The sequence below is a fragment of the Stegostoma tigrinum genome, chromosome 16, assembly GCF_030684315.1.
Source record: "Stegostoma tigrinum isolate sSteTig4 chromosome 16, sSteTig4.hap1, whole genome shotgun sequence".
Lineage (NCBI taxonomy): Eukaryota > Metazoa > Chordata > Chondrichthyes > Orectolobiformes > Stegostomatidae > Stegostoma > Stegostoma tigrinum.
This window is the reverse complement of record NC_081369.1, coordinates 43,883,157-43,897,509: the sequence shown is the minus strand read 5'-3', so window position 1 is coordinate 43,897,509 and position 14,353 is coordinate 43,883,157. Positions and strand designations below refer to the sequence as shown.

The 14,353-nt window shown below is 40.9% G+C and overlaps 1 protein-coding gene across 4 annotated transcripts in view; it reads left to right on the top strand.

Moving 5' to 3' along the window:
* The window catches only part of zfhx3b (zinc finger homeobox 3b), a 499,602-nt gene that overhangs the window by 155,579 nt on the left and 329,670 nt on the right, over positions 1–14,353 (top strand). For all 4 annotated transcript variants that reach the window (XM_048546438.2, XM_048546439.2, XM_048546435.2 and 1 more), the window contains one exon: positions 9,541–12,245. In XM_048546438.2, the coding sequence (XP_048402395.2) occupies positions 9,587–12,245 (2,659 nt within the window). In that variant the 5' untranslated portion in view covers positions 9,541–9,586. The remainder of the gene's footprint in view (positions 1–9,540; positions 12,246–14,353) is intronic.

Sequence of the window (14,353 nt, the reverse complement as noted above, 5' to 3'; positions counted from 1 at the left end):
TGGAATCCTTGGTTTGTGGTTTAGAATTTTAATTTTAACATTCTACATTTTGCAGATCCTGCCATTCAATGTAGGCATTACATGCATGCCCTTATTGGGGCAACTGTATATTTATAGATTATCACCTGGCAATATTCTGGAACTGTGAGCAGATCATTGAGATTACTGCCTTAACTGGGCTAAATCAGTTGTGACCTACTGGAGATTCCAAAGGTCCTTTGAAAGTTCCTTCCAAAACCATGACTTCTATCCAGAAGGGCAAAAGTAGCAGAGACGTGGGAACACCACAACATGCAAGTTCCCTTTCAAGCCACACACCATTCTGATTTGGAAATATATTGCCATTCTTTCACTGCCACTGGGTCAAAGTCCTGGAATTCCCTCCCCAAGGGCATTGTGGATCTACCTACAGCACATAGATTGCAGCCGTTTGAGAAGGCAGCTCACCACCACATTCTCAAGGGCAACTAGGAACGAGCAATAAATACTGGCCAGTGAGTTTATTTTCAAAAAAATCCCTGGTAACCTGGACCAAACAGTGATCTTTTTAAATTGTATCATTTTCAAGAATAAAATGTTATGCTGAGTCTTTTTAGATCCCCTTTTGAAGGAAACATGTTTTTGGAAACCACTCCATTTGTGTCTTTCTTTATTTCATTCCCATAGAGAGCTCATGTGCAGGGTGAAGATTATCACATGTCTCAAAATATTGTGTGACAACCCATTTGTACTCTTGTTGACCGGTAGTCAAAGACTATTGCAGATGTGTTTCCTTACGGGTCTCAAACTGAAGCCTTGTAACTTCACTGTTGTGTAGCATGTAGCACTGGAATTGACAGCCATTCAGACAGGATAGAACCCTAGTTTGAATGAAGAATGCCAGCATTCTGACGCGCACTGCTACAATGTAATTGTATAAGCAACTCTATCCTTTTTGAATTTCTCTTGTGAGTTCCAGTACGTGGTATACTGAAAAATGACATAATGTTCAGCAGCCCGAAGGAGGATGAATTCACCAAGGCAGAAATACTATAGCTTGCATTTGTTCATTTTCATTCACTTTCTCTTTCTTTCTAAATCTTCCCCTTAGTCCAAGCTCCACCTCCAAAATGAAAAGTTAGAGACACAGCAACACTGGGCAACGTTAAACAAACTTAGAGTAATTAGAAAACTTCAGGAGAAAGGAGTGCATAATTTATGCTTTTGAAGAGAGCCATAGAATTCAGTGAAGAAATAAAGATTAAAAAGACACAAGCTATGGATATAGAGTTGGAGCAAGAACTGTTTTAAGTGACAGACAACAGGAAAGTGCTTTGGGCAACACCCAGCTGCAGCATGAATTTTATCCTCTAACAGCATGGTACCAGGGCCTCTCCTTGTCAATCAATGCCAAATAAAGCCTTGCAACAATATTCTCAGAATATAGCAGTGAGAAACTGGAAGGTGAGCTGAGGGGGTGAGTGATTTACCATTGACTAATACTTCACGGAAGAATTTAAATGGTTTACAGCCTCTGCAAGAGGAATTCAAGTTCAAAAAAAATCTAAAATGATTACTTGCGTCCAGTAACTGTATGGCAGTATATCTTCTGTCCATAGAGATGAAACCTTCATGGTCTTTATTCTTTTAAAATAAAACTGGGCACTTTGAACATTTTTGAAGACCTTTTTCAGTTATGTTATTGGTGGGAATACATACATGTTGCCTGGCTGAAGTGGTGTTGGCAGGTATATCTCTGCAACATTCTTTTTAATTTAACCTTTCTGAGAAATCCACATACTAGTGTGTAGATAAGCTACCCAGAACAGGACAGTGTGCTAATTTAACAAAGTTTAGGTGAGCTGATGTTGGACGACATTAAATTTGGATTCAATCACTGTGAATCACGGAGAACTTGCCATCAGCTTTATGCTCAAAGTGTGGACACCTAGATGAGCTACTGAGAGCAGACGTAGCAGCACAGTGTAGAACCAGATCCAAACTGGGTTGATGCCTTCAGGAGATGGGAGCGGTGGGACCAATGATTTTTAAAAACTGTGTTGAAATGGCAGATTGCTTCATTGGGGGACCAGTCAATATAAATTTTCAATGGGAAACAGTAAAGTTGAAAAGGAAAGTACGATGGGAATGAGTTGTAAATCCCTGCAAAATTATTTTGCTACCGTTGCCTCAGAAGTGGCATACACAGTTTCAGTAAACTGGCTGCCAGTGCAAGATCAAAGACATGCTAGTTTATCAATAGCTGTCCTAGCAGACCACGTTTTCCTGTAAATTGAGAGGCATTTATGGCATTGATTATTCAATAAGGTTATTAACTCTCATATGACCGGAGTGGTAGCAAGGAAAAGCTTTAAAGCCTTTCAGGTCACTGTTGGTGAACATCAGGGGCACATTAAAATGTAGTTAGCATGGAGTGTATTAGGATGAGAAATATTTAATGTAGCAGTTTCACACTTCATGAGAAGGCTGTGCTTTAATAATTCATAATATTAATTTGTGATTGTATCAGCTCCATCCTGTTAGTGAGACATTAATTTGGAAAATAATTTGTTTCTCTCTCACGGAGTGTACAATTTATTCTTTAGATCAGCGAAATAGAAGTTACAAAGGATGTTGACTTACACTGATTTTGGAATCGAAATCAATTTATGAATGTTGAGAAGTTGAATTTTTTTGGAACAACGTCTCTTCTTCATATGGATATTTCTGCAGATTTTAATGACTGGATCACCTCAAACAATGGCTGTAAATGTCCAATGCTCTAATATGGAGCACTGATTTCAATTTCTACTGGTGTAACACTATCTTGAGGGAAGACTTAAGAAAATTTCTATGTTTTAGGGCCTTCTTTCTAAGGATATAAAACCTGTTCCTGTGATCCCATCACATTTAACTACTCTGTAAACTCTGAGTATTGAATCTGTGCACAGTTTCTATTGGGATGCTGACCTATTATTGAACTAATTTGACTTAACATGAAAATAGAGCCAACCTTTTTTCTGACCTCTTGAAACATTGGTCCTAGAATCAGAGTACTGTACTAATTTGAAACAACAAAACCTATGTATACGTATATGTTGCTGATGATGTCACTGACAAAAAAAACACTTTTTTCACATTGCATCCTCCCTGTAGTTGACTAACAATGGAATAGTAATCATTTTAGCTCTTTTGTGTGAGAATCCAGGTCTTAGTATCTAATTTATTTAGAAGTGTTAGTAAGGTTCAACATAGAGGTAGCTTTCTTTTTATCCATTTATGGTATGTGAGCATTGTTAATGAGACCAATATTTACTTCTCATCTTCAACTGATAAGCTGCCTTGATCTACTGTGGACTTTGTGGTGTGCGCACACGCAATTAGGAATCGTATACCAGGATTTTGACTTGAAGACAATGTAGAAATGACTATATGTTTTCAAGTCAGGATGGTACGCAACTTGAAGAGGATCTTGAAAGTGACGGTGTTTCCTTGCATATGCTGCTGTTATTATCCTGAGAGTTGTATATTTTGTGGTTTGGAAGGTACTGTGAAAGGAGTTATGATGCTGCAGTGGATGTTCCATATGGCAATACTTGGCGACAAGAACAGATCTGACACACAGCAAGTAACTTACCTCCTGATTCCCCAAAGCCTGTCCACCATCTATAAGGCACAAGTCAGGAGTGTCATGGAATATTCCCCATGTGTCTGGATGAGTGTAACTCCAACAACGTTTAAGAAGCTTGACAGCATCCAGTGCAAAGCAGCTCATTTGATTGGCACTGCATCCTGAAATATTCACTCCCCCTGACACTGATGCTATGTAGCAGTAGTGTGTATCACTACAAATGCAGAAATTCTCCAAGGTTCTTCGACACCACCTCCCATGCTTATGACCACAATCATCTAGATAGAGCAGCAAACATATGGGAATACCACCCCACTCAAGTTTCCTTCCAGACCATGCATCATCCTGACTGAGAAATATTTCACTGTTACTTTGGTGTCTCTGGTCAAAATCCTGAAACTCCCTTCCTAACAGCATTTTCGGTCTATCTGTAGCAAATGGACTACGGTGGTTGAAGAACATCTTGAGCCTGTTCAAGGGCAACTAGAGATAGACAATAAATGCTATCCTGGCAGTATGATTGAATAAAGAAATAGGCTAAGTTGCTGAAGCTGTGCTCTGCTGATGAACAGAGGGAATGTTTACCCTGGTGGAATAAGCCGTGCACAGCAGCACTTTCTTGGAGAAAGCCAAACTAAACATCGTTTAGCAGGTTATTAGTGAGTAAATGTCATGTAGAAACGCTGTTGATGACATTCCCCATTACTTTATTGCTGATTGAGAATAGATTGGCAATAAGAATGAGCTGGACCTGATGCATTCTGCATTTTGTTGACAGGGCATACCTGGCTTTGATTTAATGTTGGCAGGAAAATATTTGAGGCAACATCCTGGTAAATCTCCTCTGCATCTCCTCCAATGCAAATCATATCCTTCCTGTAGTTGTAGCTATATGTCAACAGCTCAGCTAGGAGCTAACCCACACATCTTCAGTACTACAAGGTGGGATGTTGTCAGAGCCCATAGCCTTCGCTAAATGTTGTGCACTCAGCTGGGTTTTCATACTAAGTAGAATCGATCGAATTTTCTCCAGACTTTATGGCTGGTGACCTCAGCGTCGTCACAGAATTACAAAATTACTAATTTTCACACTTTGTTATCCCCAGAATGTTATCTGAGTCTCTGGATTAACAGTCCAGAGATGATATCACTAGGCCATCACCTCTCCTGTGGCTGTTTATCTTGTTGGGGGCTACTGTTTATTAAATTTTTCCCATTACCATCACTTTTTAAGGTTGAGGGTCCTGCTTCTACCATCCTTTTGACAGTGCAGTGAACAGAGTTGCACGCTGTATTCCAGTTGCAGTCTAACCAAGCTTTAGTACAGTGTTCCAAAAGGAAGCTACGTTAAATGCATTTGCTGAGTTATTTGGTAAAATAAATGTAAGTAAACAAGTTAATCCAAAAAGGCTGGCAGTAATTCAAAGGGACTAATCACCCGAACTAGATGCGATACATCCCAGGTCGCTGAAGGAATTGCGAATTGAACTTGTCGAGTCATACAGCACAGAAGCCCTTTGGCCCATCAAGCCTGTGCCAACCAATCTACATGAATCCCATTTTCCTGCTCTTGATCCATGGCCTTGAATGTTACGACATTTCAAGTGCTCATCCATGTACTTTTCAAGGTTGAGGTTCCTGCTTCTACCATCCTTTTGACAGTGCAGTGAACAGAGCTGCGCACTGTATTCTAGTTGCAGTCTAACCAAGCTTTAGTACAGTGTTAGCCTCAATTCTCCAGACTCCTCAGATATTTGGGTGGTGTCAAAAGATAGTAGGATTCAAGAAGCGTAAATCTGACAGGTGCAAGTTGGTAAATGTACTCTTGGTAATGGGAAAAATTTAATAAACAGTAACCCCCAACAAGATAAACAGCCACAGGAGAGGTGATGGCCTAGTGATATCATCTCTGGACTGTTAATCCAGAGACTCAGATAACATTCTGGGGATAACGAAGTGTGGAGCTGGATGAACACAGCAGGCCAAGCAGCATCTCAGGAGCATAAAAGCTGATGTTTTGGGCCTGGACCCTTCATCAGAGAGAGGGTTTGCTTCAGGACATGGTCGAGCAGTTTCAAGGCTGAAGAGATTGCAAGAGAGTTGTAGTGGGAGAGAGATTCCCTGAGGTTGGTCCGGAGGGAGGAGGGTAACTTCTTCAGTTAGGCACCCCTGGAAGAGGCTTTGCAGTGAGGTTAAAATTGTATCAGTGATAATGGGAACTGCAGCTGCTGGAGAATCCAAGATAACGAAGTGTGGAGCTGGATGAACACAGCAGGCCAAGCAGTATCTCAGGAGCACAAAAGTTGATGTCTCGGGCCTGGACCCTTCCAGATTTTGTCAGATTTTGTGCTCCTGAGATGCTGCTTGGCCTGCTGTGCTCATCCAGCTCTGCACTTTGTTAACATTCTGGGGGCCTGGGTTCAAATCCTGCCATGGCAGATGATGGAATTTAACTTCAATAAAATATCTGGAATTAAGAGTCTTATGATGGCTGTGAATCCAATGTTGATTGTTGCAAAACCCATCTGGTTCACGAATGTCCTTTAGGGAAAGAAACTACCACCCTTACCTGGTCCAGACCCAGAACAATGTGGTTGACTCTTAGCTGCCCTCTGGGCAATTAGGGATGGGCAATAAACGCTGGCCTATCCACCGACACCCTCATCCCATTAACGAATAAAGGATGAACAAAGAACATAGACCAAAATAGGAGCTGAGTTTGAAAATGTAAGGGAAAATAATGTTTGATGAACTTCCATTGAGTTTTTTGAGAATACAACAGAGGGTGGAAGAGCGCAATGCTGTTGATGATGCTTGTGTGAACATTCAAAAAGCTTTTGATGAAATACTACATCATAGGTTTGTTGGCAAAATTGATCCAAGGAATGAAGGGCTTGTCATATGCGGAGCAATCGGAGGACTCTGTGTGTGTACTTGATGGAGTTTAGGAAGATGAGGGGGGAAGCTGATTGAAACTTACAGAATACTGAGTGGCCTGAATAGAGTGGATGTGGAGAAGGTGTTTCCAACAGTAGGGGGAACTAGGAACTGAGGGCACAGTGAATGAATTTGAATTTGAATTTTGAAATTTGCAGATGATGCAAAACTTGGAACAGGGAAATTCAACCTACGTGACAATAAAATTCAATACAAAACAAGGTAAGGGGATGTATTTTGATAGGAAGAATGAGAGACAATGAATGGTACAGTTTCATAGAGGATGTAAGAGAAAGACTTGGGATTATTTGTTCCCAAATCCATGAAGGTAGTAGGACAGATTAATGCAGCAATTAAGAAAGCATTGAAGACTCCAGACTTTATAAATAGAGATATAAAGAATACAAAAGCAAGGAAGTAATAATAAACCAATATAACTAAAATTAATTCGTTCTCAGATGCAAAATACTGTTTAATTTCATTTCAAAATGACATGAAGGTTTGGGAGAGAATGCAGAAGAAATTCGCTGAGGACGGGGCTGAGGAGTTATATTTGTCTGAATAGCCTGGAAAAGCTTGAGTTATTATCCTCGGTGCAGAGAACACTAAGAAGAAGAGTCATTTTTTAATCTGTTTTCTAATTGAGCTGCTTGGTAATGTTAGTATGCACCTCCAGAACAGGTGAAATTTGAACCTGGACCTTCTGGCTTAAAGGCCGGGATACTATCACTGCACCTTAACAGCCCCCAGGAAGAGGCATTTAAAATCTTAGAGCCAATAAAGATCAGTTGTTTTTAACGGTTGAAGGAATGATACGCAGAAGGCAGAGATTTGGTTTGATTGGCAAAGGGAATCATAGACAACATGAGGAAAACCAATCTTCCTCAAAGTTGGTTAAGATATGGAATATCGCATGGGGGGGGTGCGGCTACATTTTCAGTAGTACACTTCAAAAGGAAAGTTAAACACATATTTGGAAATAAAAGGTGGGGGGTGGAGTGAAGAAGGAGCAAATAAGTTGGACTTAAAAGATTACTCATCAAAAGAGTCATCATTAGCTTCAAGTGCCACATGGCCTCATTTTGTGTTGTGGTCGAGAGCATAATGGTAAGGGTGGCATCTTTTGAATTAAACATTAAGGCAAATGTGCATGCTTGGATGAATGTAACAGATCCCATGGCACCACTTGAAGAAGAGGAGAGTTCTAGTGTGCTCGCCAATATTTGTCTGAGAACCAACATAACCGAAAATAGCTTACCTTGCATCTTATTTCATTGCTGTCTATGAAATCTCACTTTAGGCATTCTGCCTGATGCTTTTGTCCACAAAACAGGGTCATTACATTCAAATGTAATTCATTTACTGTCAACTACTTTGGGACACCTTGAGAACAGTAAAGGCAATGCAACGATACACATTTGTTGATTCTTCCTTTAAATTTGAAAAGGGGTTAATGTTATTCACCTCCATCAGGAAAGAAATTGCTGATGCTCTTGAAATCTTCTGCAGCCTTATTTACATGATGGTAGTAGAATATTCACCTTCTGTTGCAAAGCTGCAAAGTCATACATGGTATTGAATGCATGCACTATAAATCTCATTTATAATTAGTGACAGTTTAGGCACTTGTAGCTGAGCAGATGTCAGTCAGTGCTCTATGGGCAAACAATATTACTCTTGTAATCCTTCTGCAACATAAAACTACAGAAAATCCACTTTACACTGTAAAAAAAAGGCAATTGCATTGCAGATACTTGCTTTTTGTTGCTTTTTTAAAAAATCTTGTTTTGATTAATGATGTGCACAGAATGCCAGATTTACCTGGCTTTCAGTTAGTTTGCTGTTGGATTGGTTTTCAAAGTGGAAATTTTTGTGAATAATGTATATTGATTGAGCTTGCGCAAAGTAAATGTTTGCTTCACTAGTTCATCACACTGTCATTTCAGTTGGTGGAAAAGGGTCCAACAGTACCAATCCATTGCCAATCGGTAATATTTGTTACATAAACAATTACACTGAAGCAAAATTACAAGATTTATATCCACTCGGACAAAAGCACGTTGGTCACAGTGCCCACATTCTGGAATAACTGAGAAAACTGTTGATGGTTGGAATCTTTCAATTTTTAAAATCAAATCTCTCTTGTCTTGCAATTGTGATTTACTTGATCCAATCCTGTACTGTTGTGTTAGTGTAAATATACATATATTCTGTTTTGATGGCCAGTTTTTCCTTTTGGATCATTTGCCTGAAAATAGCCTTGCATGCCTAGTTCCTCATGTGTAACACACAAGCTGCGAAAATGTCTTCAAAACTTGAAGATGCCCCGAGCTTGTTGATATTGGAACAGATGAGTGTTGTCAAGCATTCTGACTAAAACTGGTTAGACCTTGATATGCCATCAAGCACATAAATTAACATGTTCAGCACATATTAAAGACCAATTGCAATGTGTTCCTCCCTGTCCCACTTGTCCTCCAGTAGAAATATCTGCTGTCATAATGTTTAACCTTTAAAAACCATGTTGGCCAAGCTCTGGATGCTAAGCTTGTATAGATCATTAGATGTACTTTGAAGGTTTGATGAAATAGACATTTAACTTATTCTTTCACCAGTATTTATTGCTATTTTCTTAAAAATCATTGCTAACGTTCGTGGACAAGAATTTAACTCATTTGTAGGATATTCCTCTGTCTGCTGTTTTATCTCCAGGATGAGCACATTTTATTGATGTTAGCGAATATCTCAACCAAAATAGTGCACAGAGAAATTTCACACTGATGACTTCTACATTTGACCAATTTTATTACCAACAATAGTTCAATCCTTAGAATTTAATCGAATAGTGACCTTGTAAATATGAAATTCTCTGTATAATATGGAGGAATTATATTCCTCTAGAGACCAGTCTATCCTAAAGTATTTAGTGACAGTAAGAGTTTATTTCTATGTTCAGTACACACATTTATTGACTATTTTGTTTCAATTTTCAGGCCCCTGCCGGACTGGTTGCAATGAAACGCTCATGTAGCCATCACTATGGAAACCTGTGACTCCCCTACCATCACTGGGCAAGAGGATGGGTGCAGCGCAACCCAGCATCAGGAATGGACTGAACCCAACCCCCAGGCCTCTGATAAAGCTGGTTCAATGGAGTCTGCACGAGAGAACTGCGTCCCATGTGAGAAGCTAAGGACATCCTTTGACGAGTGCAGCTCAGAGACTGCTGCAGCAGCTGTTGTTTCACACCCCTCACTGTCCTCGAATGAGGTCAGCTGCAACGAGTGCTCATCCTCATTCTCAAGTTTACAAAAGTACATGGAACATCATTGCCCAAACTCCCATCCTCAGCTCCTCCAGGAGGAAAGTGACAGTGAAATGAGTGAGGCAGAGGAAAGCGATGTGGAGAACCTGACTGGGGAGATTGTCTATCAGGCAGATGGCTCTGCCTACATCGTAGAGAATGTGAACCAGCTCATGCAAAGTATCCAGTCCGGAGGGCCCAGTGGCAGTAGTGTTCTCCCAGCTTTGTTCATGAACTCTATGTCCAATGCTGGGAACAAGCAAGGGGAGTCCACCTCTGCAGCATCCGTCTCTGTCTACCCACAGATCATCAACACTTTTCACATAGCCTCATCTTTTGGGAAGTGGTTTGGTTCTGACCAGACGTTCCCAAATACCTCAGCACTGACAGGCATCAGTCCTGTCTTGCACACTTTCCGTGTTTTTGATGTGCGACACAAAAGCAACAAGGATTACCTGAACAGTGATGGCTCTGCCAAAAACTCTTGTGTATCCAAAGATGTCCCTAACAATGTGGACTTGTCTAAGTTTGACAGTTTCGTGCTCTATGGCAAACGAAAGCCAATTTTAATGTGTTTTTTGTGCAAGTTGTCTTTTGGATATGTGAGGTCATTTGTAACGCATGCTGTGCATGACCACCGAATGACCCTTAGTGAAGAGGAGCACAAGCTCTTAAGTAATAAGAACATGTCTGCTATCATCCAAGGGATAGGCAAAGACAAGGAACCTCTTATAAGCTTTCTGGAACCAAAAAACAAAAACTTTCAACACCCTTTAGTTTCCACAGCTAACCTCATTGGCCCTGGTCAGAACTTCTACGGTACTTTTAGTGGAATCCATGTTGATGGTGATGAGGCTGTCCAGGCTGGTCTGGCTTTATTAAAAGACTCTGAAGGTAATACGACTGCAGCTGATCAGCCTCATTCAATCCCTCTGGCACAAAATGCTCTGTTGAACCTTGGAGGGTTGACAAGCTCAGCCCTAAAGACCCCAATTACCTCAGTCCCTCTGGGCCACCTTGCTTCTGGGCCGACCAAAATGCCAGAGAGCAAGGACTTGGGGATGGAAATTGAGAAGAAAAAAGCCAGTGGAGAGTTTAGCGCTGACAGTAGCCTCATAGAAAAGGCGGACTCTGCTGAACAAGCAGAGGAAGATGAGGAATGCAAGGATCTGTTCACAAACGAGTCGGATGAGGATGATGATGAGCCCCAGGAAGACCCTGAGGCTGATGCATGTAGCAGCAAGGAACTCGCTCTCTCAAACCAAAGCATTTCTAAATCTCCTTTAATGCCTGATGTGCTAAACCCTTCTCCAAGGGGCACCTCTTCTTCTTCTACTTCTTCCTTTGTTGTTTTCGATGGTGCAAATGGGAGGAATGCAGTGAGCTTGTCAAACGACAGTGCAAGTGGTGACAGCAGTGTCGGTAATGCTGAGAGTAATAGGACGGACTTTGTAGATGAAAGTGCCAATAAAGACAGTGCCACAGCTCCTGAACCAAATGAACCTGTCGATGGCGAGGAAGGAAACTATACCTCCCATCACCAGTATGCCAGCACTCCCTGCAACCTGGGGGGTGGGGAATGCTCATCCGGAAGCAGCGTTGAGTGCCCGAAGTGCGACACGGTCCTGGGCTCCTCCCGTTCCCTTGGTGGGCACATGACCATGATGCATTCTCGGAACTCATGCAAGACCTTGAAGTGTCCAAAGTGTAACTGGCACTACAAGTACCAGCAGACGCTGGAGGCCCACATGAAGGAAAAGCACCCAGAATCCAGTGGCTCATGTGTGTATTGCAAATCTGGGCAACCTCATCCTCGGTTGGCCCGGGGCGAGAGCTATACATGTGGTTACAAGCCTTTCCGATGTGAGGTGTGTAACTATTCCACTACAACCAAAGGCAATCTAAGTATTCATATGCAGTCTGACAAGCATCTCAATAACATGCAGAACCTACAGAATGGCGGGGGCGACCAAGTTTTTAGCCACACTGCTGGAACAGCTGTGGCGGCTGCAGCCGTTGCTGCGGCAGCGGCCGCCAGTATGAGCACCTGCGGGGCCTCCTCGCCCACCAAACCAAAAACCAAACCCACTTGGCGGTGTGAGGTGTGCGACTACGAGACAAATGTAGCCAGGAACCTGCGCATTCACATGACCAGTGAGAAGCACATGCACAACATGATGCTGCTCCAGCAGAACATGAACCAGATTCAGCACAACAGACACTTAGGCCTCAGCAACCTGGCACCTGCAGAGGCCGAGCTTTACCAGTACTACCTGGCCCAGAATATGAACCTCCCCGGCCTGAAGCTGGAAAACGCAACTGACACACAGTTTATGCTGGGCGGATTCCAACTGGACCCATCAAACCCAGTATCAGCACTTGCACCTGCACTAGGTAACAAATAATAACTTTATTTCAAATAATTTCCACATGCTTCTTAACTATTGCTCATTATGTATATAAAAACGTATGATTTCAAAAATAAAATACCGTGCAACCTAATGCCCAGGCATGATATCATTGAAGGTAGATAGTCATACAGTGGCCTGTTCCGATGTTCCATGGACACGAGTTCAAACCCCACCATGGCAACTTAGGAACTGAAATTCCATTAGTTAATAAATCTGGAGTAAAATGCTAGCCTCATTAATAATTATCACAAAACTACTGGATTGTTGCAAAGCCCCAGCTGATTCACTCAAGGCATTCAAAGGGAAAAATCTGCTATTCTTACCCAATGTGGTGTATACGTAACTGCAGATCCATTGTTTGAACTGTTCTCTGAAATGATATATCAGACCACTGCAGAAAACCTTGTAGACACAGTTAGATTAGAGAGAAAGCAGTGGTTCTTGAAGGTGTTCATCACCACCTTCATGTAGGTAAGCCTTGCCAGTGACACTCAGATCCCAATAAAACATTTAAAATGTTTGCAGGTATAGAAAGGTAAGCTTCTGAAAGCTTTGATTCCGGTGAGGTCTTTGCACTGGGAAATGACCGCTCAGTCTGATTGGCAGCTTGATAATCATTTATCCTTGAACTGGGTGGGATTCAAAGATCATTTTGTGATAACTGCCCTGGAGCATGTCCATGACAGCACTTACAAGTTAAAAATATTAAAAAGAATGTGAAGTGTTAAAATTCTCATTAAAAATGTGAAATTTTACAGTCTTTGAATAAAAAGCAGTGATGTAAATTGTGGTCTGCATTATGAAGGAATATGATGACCTCTATAATACAGTTTAACTATTAACTGTAAATCAGCCTTGCATACTTGTCCCCAGATAGACGACAATACATAATATGAACAGTAAAGAGGGTACTAAAAAAAATGTTTACCGTGTTTTAAAGTAAGATCAAACACAATTGAATTAAAAACAATGTTGGACCAATTTTTATTGTTTAACTGAGATTTTCATCCAGAATGTCTGCAGTGTGTTCAGCTGTTTCATGATTGCCAACAGGTTACCCATTAATTTTAATGCAAAATTTGATTTTGTTATGAGACTGAACGACGCTGCATGTTCTTTATTGTTTTTAAAATAATGTTCAAGTTTCACTTGCTGAGTTTGGAGGCGAGTTATTAAATAACTGGCAGAAGGAGAGAAGTTTTGTTAAAAGTATCATCAATGTAAGCTTTATAAAATGTAGAATAAGCATTAATGGAAGATTGTTGACTCATTTTGCAAAAGAAATAGTAATAGTTCTATTCAGGACTTTTTTGCAACATTGTCGTGTTTAGATTCTGGCCTTGAGTAAACAGTCTGAACCCAAACGTTCTGAAATGAAGTTGATCTACAGGAGCTAGCCCGGTTTTACAATGCTAAATAATTTGAATTTTAATAATTCATGTCATAGAACAGTGTTAATTGATGTCATTTCAAAGGCTTTTCTTGAGTGAAACAACACAAATCAGTTAGTAGGCCTGGGTTTAAAGGAAGCTTGCTTTATTGCCGTTTCGGTAATGGCAGGTTCATCTGAAAATTTGCTCAAAATTCTGATCTTGAAGATCAACAAAACCTTTCAGCATACTTGAAAAAACACAAATTATATATATCAGAGATACTAAAATGTGAGGCTGGATGAACACAGCAGGCCAAGCAGCATCTCAGGAGCACAAAAGCTGACGTTTCGGGCCTAGACCCTTCATCAGACTGATCAGACTGAAAATATTTGAGGCAACATCCTGGTAAATCTCCTCTGCACCTCCTCCAATGCAAATCATATCCTTCCTGTAGTTGTAGCTATATGTCAACATTTTATTATCTTGGATTCTCCAGCATCTGCAGTTCCCATTATCTCTGAATTATATATATCATGCTCCTTTCGTCTTTCCCAACCTATCTGTTTAAGTGAGAAAGGCCAATGTTAACTTGAGATTCAGTAAAAGGCGCAGATCAAACTAAACCAGTTGATCAGAAAGAAAGATATGGAGAACCATCTGGATCCACTAGTATCCATTCCATTCCCAATGCCATGTCAACTCACCAGCTTCCTAGCAT